The 14,936-nt window shown below is 40.4% G+C and overlaps 1 protein-coding gene and 1 pseudogene across 1 annotated transcript; both read right to left on the bottom strand.

Annotated features, from left to right (window-relative positions):
- Positions 1 to 3,203: 3,203 nt before the first annotated feature.
- Positions 3,204 to 5,083, bottom strand: LOC108695534 (annotated as a pseudogene).
- An 8,584-nt stretch (positions 5,084 to 13,667) lies between these two features.
- On the bottom strand, positions 13,668 to 14,936 carry LOC108719650 (the record flags this gene model as incomplete). The annotated part of the gene is made up of 1 exon (XM_018268846.2): positions 13,668 to 14,936. A coding segment is annotated over one exon (1,269 nt), but the record flags the coding sequence as incomplete, so codon positions are not given.

The raw sequence follows: 14,936 nt of genomic DNA, 5'->3' as shown, positions 1-14,936 counted from the left end.
ATGTAAAAAGGCAGGTTTTGGGCACTTCACCATTAAAGGAACAGTTCAGTGTAAAAATAAAAACTGGGTAAATTAAAAAATTGTTTCTAATATAGTTAGTTAGCCAAAAATGTAATGTATAAAGGCTGGAGTGAGTGGATTTCTAACATAATAGCCAGAATTCTACTTCCTGCTTTTCAGCTCTCTAACTCTGAGTTAGTCAGTGACTATATGGGACATAACTGTTCAGTGAGTTCAGCTCAGATTCAAAAGCAAACTGTTATGGACCATGTGCCCCCTCAAGTCACTGATTGGTTACTGCCTGGTAACCAATCAATGGAAAGCAAGAGAGCTGAAAAGCAGGAAGTTATGTTCTGTTCTGTTATACATCCAGTTACTGGAAATGTCTGGAAAGAGGGAAATTCAGGATCAAAACGATCATGGTTTCCATCTCTCCATTGAGGATGTGAAGATGATCCTTCGTGGAGTACGGAAAGCAGGAGGGCCCGATGATTTACCTGGAAAGGTGCTGAACAGCTGAGTGATGACATTTTTAATTTGTCTTTAGGTTTAGCGGTAGTGCCGGGATGTTTTAAAACAACAAAAATGATTCCAGTGCCAAAAAATTCAGTCATGTCCTGTTTAAACTACTACAGGCCAATTCCACTTAAACCTATTATCACGAAGTGCTTTGAGAGGTTAGTAATGAAGCATATGAAGGCACAACTCTCTCAAGAACTAGACCCATTACATATCAGCCAAATAGGACTGTGGAAGATGCAGTATCCACTGCATTACACTTGGTTCTTTCTCATCTAGACAAAAAGGATAGTTATTTTAGGATGTTACATAGTTACATAGTTAAATTGGGTTGAAAAAAGACAAAGTCCATCAAGTTCAACCCCTCCAAATGAAAACCCAGCCCCATACACACACCCCTCCCTACTTTTAATTAAATTCTATATACCCATATCTATACTAACTATAGAGCTTAGTATCACAATAGCCTTTGATATTATGTTGTTTATTGATTTTAGTTTGGCATTCAATACAGTTATTCCACAGAAACTTGGATTGTTGGGTATAAATGACTCACTGTGTAACTGAATTCTTTATTTTTTAACTGATAGACCACAATATGTGTCAGTCGGAAGTAAAAACTCAAAAACTGAGCAGGGCCTTTCCTCAGGGTTGTGTGTTCAGTCCATTGTTGTTCACTTTGTTAACACATGATTGCAGCGTCGGACTGGGCCGGCGGGAAACCGGGAAAATACCCGGTGGGCCCCGGCCTTCATGGGCCCCCGCCGGCCCAGCCCCCTCCCCCAATGTTCTGGCCCCCAAATAAAAATTAATCGGTGCGCCCGCGCGCGCGAACGTCTCTGCGCACGCTGGTGTGTATGCAAACGCCGGTGCGCATGCGCGAACACCAAAGCGCATGCGCACCGGCGTTTCATAAACACCAGCATGCGCAGAGATATTTGCGCATGCGCGCTGGCATGCGCCGAGACGTTCGCGCATGCGCACTGGGGGCCCGAAGTATAGTTACCCGGTGGGCCCCCCCATGTCTAGTCCGACCCTGCATGATTGTGTGGCTCAGTATAACTCCAACCATATTGTAAAATTTGCGTATGATACAACAGTAATAGGACTCATTAGCAATAATGACGATTCTGCATACAGGAAGGAGGTTAAAGAACTAGTGAACTGGTGCCAGGAAAAGAAATAATTTTGAATGTAGAAAAGACTAAGGAGATGATGATTGAGTTTAGGAAGAAAGCTGAAGATCATCCCACATTATGTATAGAGGGAACGGCGGCTGTTGAGATAGTTAGGAATTTCCTAGGGGTGAATTTTAGCAGATGGACTTTAATGGAAAGTAAATACTGCTTCGATCACTAAGAAAGCAAGTCAGCTGCTGTATTTTTTGCGGAAGTTTTCCCCCCTCCATTCTTACATCCTTAAAGGGATACTGTCATGGGAAAAAAAAATTTTTTCAAAATGAATCAGTTAATAGTGCTGCTCCAGCAGAATTCCGCACTGAAATCCATTTCTCAAAAGAGCAAACAGATTTTTTTATATTTAATTTTGAAATCTGACATGGGGCTAGATATTTTGTCAGTTTCCCAGCTGCCCCATGTCATGTGACTTGTGCCTGCACTTCAGGAGAGAAATGCTTTCTGGCAGGCTGCTGTTTTTCCTTCTCAATGTAACTGAATGTGTCCCAGTGGGACATGGGCTTTTACTGTTGAGTGTTGTTCTTAGATCTACCAGGCAGCTGTTATCTTGTGTTAGGGAGCTGCTATCTGGTTACCTTCCCATTGTTCTGTTGTTTGGCTGCTGGGGGGGGGGAAAGGAGGGGGTGATATCATTCCAACTTGCAGTACAGCAGTAAAGAGTGATTGAAGTTTATCAGAGCACAAGTCACATGACTGGGGGCAGCTGGGAAATTGACAAAATGTCTAGCCCCATGTCAGATTTCAAAATTGAATATAAAAAAATCTGTTTTTTCTTTTGAGAAATGGATTTCAGTGCAGAATTCTGCTGGAGCAGCACTATTAACTGATTCATTTTGGAAAATCTTTTTTTCCCATGACAGTATCCCTTTAAGAACTATCGAGAGTGTCTTGAGCTGTTATATTACAGTTTGGGACGGAAATAGCACAGTTGCTAAACAAAAATCCCTGCAGAGAATAGCTAGAAAAGCAGGGGGAATTATAGGAAATTCTTTATTAGCACTTTCACACAAAAACATGTCAAATAGCATAGTTGAGGATGTTTTCCATCCATCCCATACATTATTTTCTTTGTTACCGTCGGGTAGAAGATTTTGGAGCATTCAAACTTCAATAGCCAGATACTACAAACGTTTTTTCTCCTAGGCGGTTAGAGTTTCGGATGCATTAGTATGAAAAAAAGGAAAGATAAGCAGGAAGGAGGGCATGTTTGTTATGCGATTTGTTTGCATAGGTTTTTTTTTTTAAGGTCTTGATATTTATTATGGAAAGATGCGCATGTCACTTTTGGTATAATTTTGCACGTCATTGAAGTGTTGTGTTAATATGTAATACACTTGTCACTTGGATATATTATATAACGACTGAAAACCTTTTGTTCAGCTCTCGTCTACTGGAATAATAAAACATTTATCATATTTCATAAAGCATATTCATAGAAAATTCTCTGAGAAAAATTTCACTGAGAAATTTCCACCCCAACCATGAAAATCACTGGGGAACTCTATGAGCTTCGATAGCTTCAGGCCTACGTGCTTTAAATTGCAGTAAGTGCAAGTTTTCAGCCTTGCCTTTGACCTTCATCAGGGTATCAATTCTTTCCTTATATCCAGGTTGTGTTTCCTGTTCCTCTATTCTAATGAGCAGATCAATATAATCAGATACAGTAGGTGGATCAGGCTTTAGGGCAATTGCATGGAGGCGCTGAAGCCATTGTGCAGCTCTTCCAATAAGTTCCATAACACTGTCTTCTTCACATTCCATTTCTTTCTTCAGATGTTCTTCTGTGGTTAATTTATCATTGAAGGCTTTCTCATACCTTTCCTTTAACTCTTTATATGTTTTCTTATTAGTTACTACAACATTTTCCCAAACGTGATTCTCACGGTAATGGCTGCCAGCATTATGCTCACACACTGTACAGTTTCTTCCCCAGGTGAAAACCTCACACAGAGCAGCCACAGGATCAACTGGAACCAGGCACGGATAGTGGCAAGTGGATCTACAAATATGGCAATTAATTGCATTTTTCTGGACATCTTTTTTTTTCCTTTATGGTTTCTTTTACTTCATACTCAAAATCAATATCATTTTTACAGTCTTCTTGGTGTTGCTTTACAATCTGCTCCGTTTTTGCCAGCTCATGTTGCTTTAATGCAATTTCCTTAATTTTTGGCAGAAGCCCTTCCATTGTAATTTCAAGGACGTTTCTTTCGCTTAACACTTCTTTGGTCAAATAAAGAGTATTTGGATCAAGGACTTTCAAAGTGTCAAACATTCTATGTGAATTTTGTTTTAACTGTTTAAAGATAGTTTGTGAAATATCTTCATCCCCTTCTTCCTCTGATGATTTTGTGTATAGGACACAGCTATTGAACTTGAAATACACTGGGATTCCATCTCTTTTAGCACATGGGAACTGAACTTCATTTAGAGCTTCCACAACTGTTGGTTTGCAGATATCGGCGTAAGTAGCACATATTACAATGTTCTGCTCTATATCTTTCCCAAACATTGAGAGAATGGAATCAAACACATATCTCTGGGTACTCGTTAAACGATTGCAAGAGGATTTAACCACAAAGCAAATGGCATTAATTCTGTCAAGGGAGTTAAAGAATTCTTGGAATTGCTGAGCTTTATGTCTGTCCTGTTCTCTTCCTTCTGTAGAACCAAATCCTGGTGTATCAATGATAGTGAGGGAATGTGGGATAGTGAATCCTTCCATGTGATTTATTTGATATATTGTTATTTCAGATGTCCGACTCAAGGCTGCATTTATACTTTTATTCTCATTAATAAGTCTGTATCTATATTTATCTTCCCATTTCACTCCCAGGATGAAGTTGATCAGAGTATTGATGAGAGTTGTTTTACCAGATCCTGTCTCTCCCACCATCATCATCACTTTATTGGCTTTGTGTGGATTCTCTATTCCAAATTGCTGTCTTTTATACTTGCCCTCTGAATGAAGCCTTAGTAACTTCAGCTCATATTTGGTGGGATCACTTTTGGCTGCTGGTTCCTTTTGCTCAAACAGAGAACTTGTAAATGGAGGCATTTCCTTAGCTCCTTCAGTGGATGATGTTCCACCTGCAAGAAGATTGAAAAAAATTATATTTCTGTAGGGCTGTAGAAAGGACTCAATTCAAGCCTCTCTTGGGGGTTCAGCCCTTGATCAGTAAACCCCCTAGTACATAACAACATTATAGTTATAAGAAAATATCTGTTATTCAATCAAACAGTAGAGCAACAAATAATTTCACCCTAACTGGCTTCAGGTTTGTTTGTTTGTTTTTTCTAATTGGCAATTTACCCAAATCACACCCCAAATGGCTTTTAGGCCGAGCTCCTCTCACTCCTAGAGTGTTCTAAGCATTAAATGTAAATAGCACCTGGATGGGAGTGACAGGCAGCAAAGCACTTGGGGTACATACTACCAAAGAGGTAGAGTCCTGTAGCGAGTACCCGTGGGTATTCACAAAAAAAAAACAACATGTACCATGCCGGATGAGGGTAGGATATTGGGTGCGAGTATAGATGCGGGTCTCATCTGTATTTCTTATCTTATGTTATAGTGTTGATATTTTACTACTTTTAAAATTTTACAAAACTTTTGTTCTCTCTGCCCACTTCTGATGACATCACTTCTGGTTTGCAGTAATAGCACTTTCTATTTAATGGTGATTGGCGAGTTGTGGATCGGGTTGCGGATAAGGCAGTTGCGGGTTGGGTAGGTATGAGATTTTGATCCAATCTCTTGTTTTTTGGCCACCCCCCTGTGCCAAAGGTTATACATAACATATTTTTTACCAATACAGAGTCCCCTTTGCTAAGTGAAAAGGTACTGGGAATTACCTCTTGTGGTGTTTATACAAATGGCCTGTAGATGTCACTGTGCACAAGACTTATACTGTGAATACTTTCTATACAGCTTGTGGAGTTAGAGTTGCTTACTGTTGTGTAATGGCTGCATGAGTCTGCTAATAAAGCACTCTTATACTCTACTCATCCTCGTCTACCAAAACATAACAAATTGGCGACAAGATGTCTCTTCTAGCTCTGCAGTAACCTGCACCTTTTCTTCCAAATCCTGGTGAGCCTACCATACCTTTTACTGCTTGGATCCGTATGTTTGAAAATTACATTATTGCTGCTGACCAAGGGGAGATTTTCCCTTTAACCTTCATCTTGTTTACAGTGTTTACATAACTTTACCAATGCGCTTGGAGGAGACTACTACATGCATATACCAGAAATGGTTGCTATGATTAACAATGAGGATGTTGCTATGTTTCATTGGTGGGAAGTGTCGGCAGGAGAAGGAAAGATTGTGCAATTAAAATACTATTTGTTAACCTCAAGCACATTGCAAAAAAAAGGAGGTTTTGGACTAGTGATGGGTGAATTTGTCCCGTTTTGCTTCACTGGATAATTAGCAAATTTCCTGTGAAATTCGTGAAACAGCGAAAAATTTTCTAATGCTAATGCATCAATTCGCGTGCAGCAAAATTGACGCTGGCGACAATTCCGACGCCGACCACAATTTGATGCGCATTAAAGTCAATGGGCGTGCGTTTAATTGTCACCGGTGTAAAAAAACTGACGCAGGCGAAATTTTTCATGGCGAATTTTCACACCAAATTTGCGAATTTATTTATTGGCGGCCAAATGCGGAAATTCATTGCGAATTTGCGCCTGCTGAATAAATTTGCCCATTACTATTTGGGACATGATGTTGGACATTATTGCGCATGGGATGGCCCAGGGGCATTGCATAGAACAAAGATGTGGATAGCAGCTGTGAGTATACATTTATTATATGGCAAACAAAACTGAAGATTAATCATGTTATAGAATAGCCAATTATAAGCAATATTTAAATTGGTCTTCATTATTTATTTGTTACAGTTTTTTTTTAATAATTTTCCTTCTTCTTCTGACACTTTCCAGCTTTCAAATGGGGGTCACTGACTCCATCTAAAAACAAATGCGCAGTAAGGCTAGTAATGTATTTTTATTATTAATTGTTATTACTGATCTTTCTATTCAGGCCTCTCCTATTCATATTCCAGTCTCTTATTCAAATCAGTGCATGGTTGCTAGGGGAATTTGGACCCTGGCAACCAGACTGCTGAAATTACAAACTGGAGAGCTGCTGAATAAAAAGCTAAATAACTCAAAAACCACAAATAATAAAAAACAATTGCAAATTGTCTCAGAATATCACTCTCGTTATATTTCATTATACTAAATGTTAACTCAAAGGTGAACAACCTTATAATTAGTAGTTGTACATTAACCAGGCTGGAAGTGCAAAGACTAGACATAATGTAATAATTATATTTAATACTGATTAGTTACTGTTATTCCGGTCACTAGAGGGCACTGTTAGGCAGGGAATACTTTTGAGCAGGTTTTTGATTAGGTTATCCTTTATGGGACCCATGAATCATTAGGCCACATTCTTTTTGGCTGATATAAAGAAGATGAGATTGGATGATGCCGGGAAACCTGAGGTCTGCCAAAAGGAAATTACACTGAGGCAAACCAAGTAGTTAGGTTAGCTACTGGTAGGCCAGATTTGTGGAGCTTAGGGGCTGATTTACTATGGGTCGAATATCGAGGGTTAATTAACCCTCGATATTCGACTAGGAATTGAAATCCTTCGACTTCGAATATCGAAGTTGAAGGATTTAGCGCAGAAAATTCGATCGAAGGATTATTCCTTCGATCGAACGATTAAATCCTTCTAATCGAAATATTCGAAGGATTTTAATCCAACGATCGAAGGAATATCCTTCGATCAAAAAAACTTAGGCAAGCCTATGGGGACCTTCCCCATAGGCTAACATTGACTTCGGTAGCTTTTATCTGCCGAACTAGGGGGTCGAAGTTTTTTTTAAAGAGACAGTACTTCGACTATCGAATGGTCGAATAGTCGAACGATTTTTACTATGAATCCTTCGATTCAAAGTCGTGGTCGAAGTAGCCCATTCGATGGTCGAAGTAGCCCATTCGATGGTCGAAGTAGCCCAAAAAAACCTTCGAAATTCGAACTTTTTTTACTTCGAATCCTTCACTCGAATTTAGTGAATCGGCCCCTAAGTGTAGGTGGTGAGAGGTAGGGGTAGGACAGCTGAAGTTCCAACATAAAGTAAAGTAGGGGTCAGCATTCCAGTGGTGCCTCAGGGACCATGTGTATAGATATCTAGGATTAGGTAGGTCCTGTTGCCACATAGAGGGAACCCCTAGACCAATGGTCCCCAACCAGTAGCTCATGAGTAACATGTTGCTCACCAACTCCTTGGATGTTGCTCCCAGTGGCCTCAAAGCAGGTGCTTATTTTTGAATTCCAGGCTTGGAGGCAAGTTTTAGTTGCATAAAAACCAGATGTACTGCCAAACAGAGTCTCCTGCAGGCTGCCAGTCCATATAAGGGCTACCAATGGCCAATCATAGTTTTTATTTGATATCCCCATTGACATGCTTGTGTTGCTATCCAACTCTTTAAATATTTAAATGTGGCTCACGAGCAAAAAATTTGGGGACCCCTGCCCTAGACACATGAATATCCTGTAACAGCTACCTGTAGAACCATTTGATCTAAAGGTGGCCATAGACGTAACAATTACAATCTTTCTTGGAAAAGATAAGATTGTTCGTTTCAACACACACGTGTAGAGCTGAATCGTCAGATATACAGGTAGATATATGGGAAGAAACAATAGAATTTTACCTGTATCTGACAAATTCAGCACTAACAATGGGTCCCTTCAAAGACACCCGATCAAAATTTTCCGTCCAGACCGATTGACGAGCCGACCGATATCCAAGTCTTCTGCCGATATCGGTCGGCTCTTTTTCCACCATACACGCACCGAATATTGAAAATTCGTTTTGTACGATATTATCTGTGCGTCTATGGCCACCTTCAAGCGTAATAACAACAGCTCCACCTGCTGGCCAGTTCCTGTAACTTTACTGTGAGATCTTTAGAAGTAAAACAGAGAAGTGCTCTCATGTTGCTCTGCTCAGGAAAGAGACCAGAAGCCTCAGATACCATTTCTCATTGATTTACTGAGAAATGACCAGCTCCTTTGTCACCTCCATGATTTTTCCCCCAACTGCACTACTCTCCCATTTCTATATAACCATGAATAATGCCTTGAGGCCTGTTCTCTCGCCAGTTTCAATTCTCACCATGCTTACCTGCTTTAAACTCAAGGAAGCTTGTGTCATGTATAATATAGTCTACAATGTAACGTGTTTATTGCTATAGCCTGATCAGGCCCGGATTTGCGGCAAGGCCGAATAGGCCCGGGCCTAGGGCGGCAAAAAATAGGGGCGGCATGCCGCCCAGCCGCATTATGGGGACGTTCGCGTCCCCGTTCAACTACAGCTGCGCCGGTTTTTTTCGCCGGCGCGCTGGGAAGGTGGGCGGTAGGACCGCATGGCCGCCTGGTCGGACCGTGCGGCCTAGGGGCGGCAGGAAAAGATATCTGGCGCTGAGCCTGATATACTGGCAGCTGCTGTAGCCTTATTACTTGTCCTGATACATTTTGTTTTCTTGGGGCAGAACTGTTGACATACTTTGTCTTAAATCTGGATCTACTACCAGGGGTGTGCCGCCAATGAGGCGAGCTACTCCGGTGCCGGCTTCCTAGCGTGCGCGCGCATGCGCACTCCGATTTAAAGGCGCAGGCACGCTGACGTAATGACGTCAGCGCGAGAGGCGCCAAATTCAAATGTATTTAAAGGGCATTCCCACAGGTTACCATTGCCCGTGATAGGATTTGTTCCTGGTGCTGTTAGCAACTGCTATTCTGTTTGTATCTGATTCCTGTTTATCTGTTTTGACCCCTGCCTGCCTGTTTGACTATTCTGATCTCTGGAACCTGACCCTTGCCTGCCTTCGACAACTCTTCCTGCTATATCCCTTGATTGACAACCCGGTTTGACCCTTGCCTGCCTGACGATTCTCGATATCTGCCTGCCTCGACCCTGCCTGTCTGACGATTCTCTTTGCCTTCTCGATTTGTACCGTGACCTTCGGCCTAACTGACTTTTACTACAGTTGTGCCCCTTTGCTTGCCAGAACTCCTCGCTTTGCTCCTCTCGAAAAGTCCAGGTGGCATCTGAGTACGCTGAGGGCTCCTCCCGAAGCCAAAGGCGGTCACACTACTGGTGAAGCCGAGCCGAGACCAGGGAGCTTGGCATTAGTTCTGGTTTAGGGTGCCGACCGTGGCACTCACACAGCATGTATGAGAAAATGAAGAACAATGCAATGAAAAGAACATACAGGGAAAAACAGCCATCCATGTAGTTACTCTTGGCTCTGTGCAGTTCCTGGTCTTAGCCACTGATTTTGCAATAGATGAAGTCATGACTTGGGGCAGCTGGGAAATTGACAATATGTCTAGCCCGATGTCAGATTTCAAAATTGAATATAAAAAAATCAGTTTGCTCTATTGAGAAATGGATTTCAATGCAGAATTCTGCTGGAGCAGCACTATTAACTGATTCATTTTGAAAAAAAATTTTTTTCCCATGACAGTATCCCTTTAATATATATATTTCTTGCCATCCCTCAATTTGCCACTGTTCTCTACTTTCATTTTCATTTTTTGTTTCCCCTATTTTCTTCTTCTCTCTTGTCCCCTATAACCCTCTCTGATGCCTTCTCCTTCTTAATCTGTATTACACTTCTCCATCTCTTCTCTACTTCTCTCCTTTTATCTTCTATGTGCTCTTATAACTTGTGCTTTTTAACCTCTCCATTTTATTTGCATGCAGAAGTGGAGAGGAGTAAAAGAAAGCTCCAGTATTACAATAAAAAATGTTCCAGGTTTCAAAACTCTTGTATCCCCCCGGAGGTGGTGCTGTTTCACAGAGATAAATACAGTAAGAGGAGGGAAGGCATCTCTGCAGAACCCTTCCCAATATCAGCATTGGCTATAGTGCCCCTGTGTTTCCCACCCCTGCATGTATAACCTCAGCAGATACTTCAGCAATTATAGACAAATTATCAAACACATACATTTGGGTTAACAACAACTGGATTGTGCTGATGAAAATATTTTCTCTATTCTACAATATATTAGCCAAGTCGATTTTTCCTCTCCACCCTTTGTCTTTCTATTCTATTACGTGTTTCCTTTTCATATATTTCAATCTATATCTCCCCCCTAAACATTATTTTCTACCTGACATTCCTACAGTACATCCTAAAGGTTGTTAGAATTTTATGATCGTTATTTTATGATTTCTTTCAAAATGATAAAGCTAAGCTACTTTTGTTGAAGATATACAGTAAATAGCTGTTTTTCTCATATGGAAATAAATGTAACGACCTTGTTTCCCCTCCATCCTCCGCTCCCTTTTTTCCTTTTGTATCTTTCACCCCTTTCTTATGAAAACAATGAACAAAGATTTGTAAAAAAATATATAAATACCTTTTTGTTTTTTTTCTTGCTGCGCAGCCATCTTCTCTGCGGGACGTCTCTGTGTGACTGGGATGTGTGTATATATATATATATATATATATATATATATATATATATATATATATATATATATATATATATATATATATATATATATATATATATATATATTTGTTCAGTTTCACTTTGAATCAGATACTCTAAAAACAGTTTTGCTTTCGCTTTTATGTTAAAGGAGAAGTAAAGCTTAAGAAAAATGTTGGCTAAAAATTGTGGCCATTATGTTTTGGGGTTCTGTATGTAGCAGCACAAGGACCCAACAACCTTTAGCAGGGAAGATGACCCAGTAGCTCCCCATATTTGTTCTGCTCTGTGCTGCTGTCACTTACCTGCGTTTACTGTAAAAAATATTGTTTGTCCATTTATTGCAATATATTTAGGCTGGTCAACTACATCACCCTCTGGTCTGGCCAGTCCAACACTCACTTTCATCTGATTCATTAAGAATTCTACTCCTTCATTATACATTCATTATAAGTTTTACCTGCAACTTACTTGCTGCTTTCAAAGTTAAAACTCCCAAACTTGATTGCCCTTTTATTGGCCACCACTGGGATCACCTGACCATAGCTGGAAATTGCTTAATTCCAGGGGCTCAAAAATAATTGGACAAATTAACTCAAAGGCTATTTCATGGGCAGGTGTGGGCAATTCCTTCCTGAATGAATTCTGAGCCGTTCAGAGACACTGGGGCAAATTTACTAAAGGGCGAAGTGGCTAAAATTTCAGTATCCAATACTGGTTATATTTTATTTCTGTTGGGACAATGAAATATGAAATAATAAATAAAACCAATTTAAAAAAAAATTCCAATCTATTTGAATAAAAATGGATTTGTGACGTCTTTAAGGGGGTTATTTATCAAAATCCATTTTTTTAAAATAAAATGTCCAACCAAACTAGAATCCACAACTTTTTTACCTTATTTATTATTTAAAAAGCACTCTATCTAGCGACAACCCAAATAATATGATTTTTTCTGAGGTTTTCCCGGAATCATACAATTTTGTCTGAGGTTTTCCCCAAATCGTACCTTTTTTTCGGGCTTTGTCGGATTTTCAGCCTAATTCCAGCGCAGACCACAGAAACTTCCAAATAGGATAGGGACCTCTCCCATTGACTTATATACAACCTCGGCAGATTTCAGATGGCGGATTTTCAGAGATTCTGACTTTTTGCATCCTCGTGATATAATAAATCTCAAAAAAGTTTTTTTTCCCACTCAATAGTCGGATTTTGTAGTAAAAAAAATTCGGACCTTTATAAATAACCCACTATGTGTCTTTGAATATATGCCATTATATCGATCCCCTTCTGCCACAAATCTCTTTCAACACTTTAGGTCCTTGTTAAATATTCTGTACCCCCAATTTTGGGGCACATCACTTTCAGAATCTCCATATGGATATTACCTTCTGCTTATTAACACAAAAACAAACCAAGCTTGACAATCCAACTATTCAATTACACAGATATGGGCAGGGCAGCCATCAGGGGGGAGAGTTGTAGGGGGCCCCGAGGGTAAGGGGGGCCCCGCAAAGCCACACTTACTTGATTAGCCGGGCCCCCCATCTTTCTGAGAGCTGCTGACTTCGGAAAGGCATGGACGTTTAAGAAGCCCCGGCCACCAATTTTCTAATAATGGGGGGGGGCCTAGCCACCAATTTTTTTTCCTCATGTGCCTTGGCCACAAATATTTTTTTATTTGGGGCCCTGACCAACAATATCTTTTTATTTTTTATTAACATGTGGAAACCCTAGCCACCAATATTTTTTTTGTTTTTTTACTGTGTGGTGGGGGGCGGACCTGTGGCGCGGGGAGGGCGGACCTATAGGTGGGGCTTGCGGTGGGCGCAGCCCAGGGGGCCCAGGAAATTTTGTCGTATGGGGCCCTGCAATTTCTGATGGCGGCCCTGGATATGGGCAACTAAGACATTGATTTGTGGCAAGTGGTAGTATATTAAGTATCAACACAATTGTGTGGCCATATGAGACTTATCTCTTTCATCTCTTACACTACTCTTCACCATATATAAAAACTTCCAATAATGACATTACATATGTCCTGAAGTGTTCTCTCCTGTGAAGCCCATGTGTCCCCGAACTGAGTTCAAAACAGAGTAGAACTGGCACTTCAACCACTGCTGACCAACATAACCAACCTTCTTTGGTCTTGCTATTTTTTAACCGACATGGCTTTTCTGTAATAAATTGGTCCCAAGACACACACTTTTCTCTGGCCTTGACCCATTTATATTCAGATACAAGTGTGTCTTTACTTTCTGAATTTATTCTCAAGGGAAAATTTAGACGCTTTATAGAAACCACCGCACTTAATTATGTAGATTGTTAGCACCTAATTTTACATAGTTGTTTAGATGTTAAATATTTTAGATACTTTGATGAATAACCCTATCATTTTTTCTTTTATTGAAATAGTTACTATTTGCTCAGATCTGCATGTTATTGGCTATAATTTTATAAGCCTCCAGGGAAGCAATCTTCTCTTGAAACCCTTCTTTGCCTTCTTCTCTCTCTTTACTTATAAGCAAATCAATATAATCAGTGACAGTGAGTGGGTCAGGTTTTAGGGCGATTCCTTGTAGGCGCCTGAGAATGTCTGAAGCTTCCCTTAATAGTGTCATTGCGTTCAGCTTCAGGAATTCATTTTTGAAACTGTAAAGGAATTCATAATGGAAAAACCAGTAGGGAGATTTAACCCTTTGTCTTGTTTCCCCAGCGTTTCTCCCCACCTCGTCTAAAATAGACCTGAGTGCTTCCCTCTTCTCTAGCACTTCCTTAGTTAAAGCCAGACTCTTGCTAATTCTATTATTTAGGTATTTCAAAAGTTTTTCAGAGCTCAATTGTCCTAGTTTCCAGAATTCCAAAAGTAATGAATTATCACCATCCTCTTCCTCTGAGTTTTTTTCATACAGAGCACAATTGTTGAACTTGAAGCAAACAGGAGATCCATCTCGGTCCTTTAGACATGGAACCTCAGACTCAATAAGGGCCTGCAAGACCTGTGGTTTCCCGGCATCAGCAAACGTAGCGCAGATCTGTATGTTCTTCTCTATATCTTTTGCAAAAATTGACAATATTGAGGCAAAAATATATTCCTGTGTACTTGTCAAACGAGGTAAACCGGACGGAAGCACAAAATAAATGGCATCAATGTGGCTAATGCTCCCGGGTGAGTCAAAACATAATTTCAGTTGCCTGGGAATCTCTTTGTCATGATCTCGACCTCTTGTGTCATCAAACCCCGGGGTATCAATGATTGTCAGGTTATAGGGGACAGTAAATGCCTCTATATGATTGAGTTGGTAGGCAGTGACTTCAGAGGTCTGGCTATGGGCTTGGCTCCTGTTTGTATCTTCCTCAATGAGAATCAACCTGTAATTATCTTCCCATTTCACTCCCAGGATGTAGTTGATCAGAGCGTTGATGAGAGTTGTTTTACCTGATCCTGTTGCTCCCACCAACATTATTATTTTGTGTTGTTTTAATGGGTTTTGAGCCCCAAACTGGAGTTTTCTGTACTTTCCTTGTGCATATTTCTCACGCAGAACCAACTTATAAACACGGGGGCCTCCTGGTATAACAGGTTTGGTTTCCTGAAATAAATCTTTTCTTTCAATAAGCAGAGCTGATTGGCTTCTGTGCGCTTCTCTCTCTGCAACAAGACATACAGGCAAATATAAAGGAACATTGATACA

This window comes from Xenopus laevis, chromosome 6S, assembly GCF_017654675.1.
Source record: "Xenopus laevis strain J_2021 chromosome 6S, Xenopus_laevis_v10.1, whole genome shotgun sequence".
In the NCBI taxonomy this organism is placed as follows: domain Eukaryota; kingdom Metazoa; phylum Chordata; class Amphibia; order Anura; family Pipidae; genus Xenopus; species Xenopus laevis.
The sequence above is the reverse complement of the archived record's forward strand: the minus strand, read 5'-3'. Positions and strand labels throughout refer to the sequence as shown.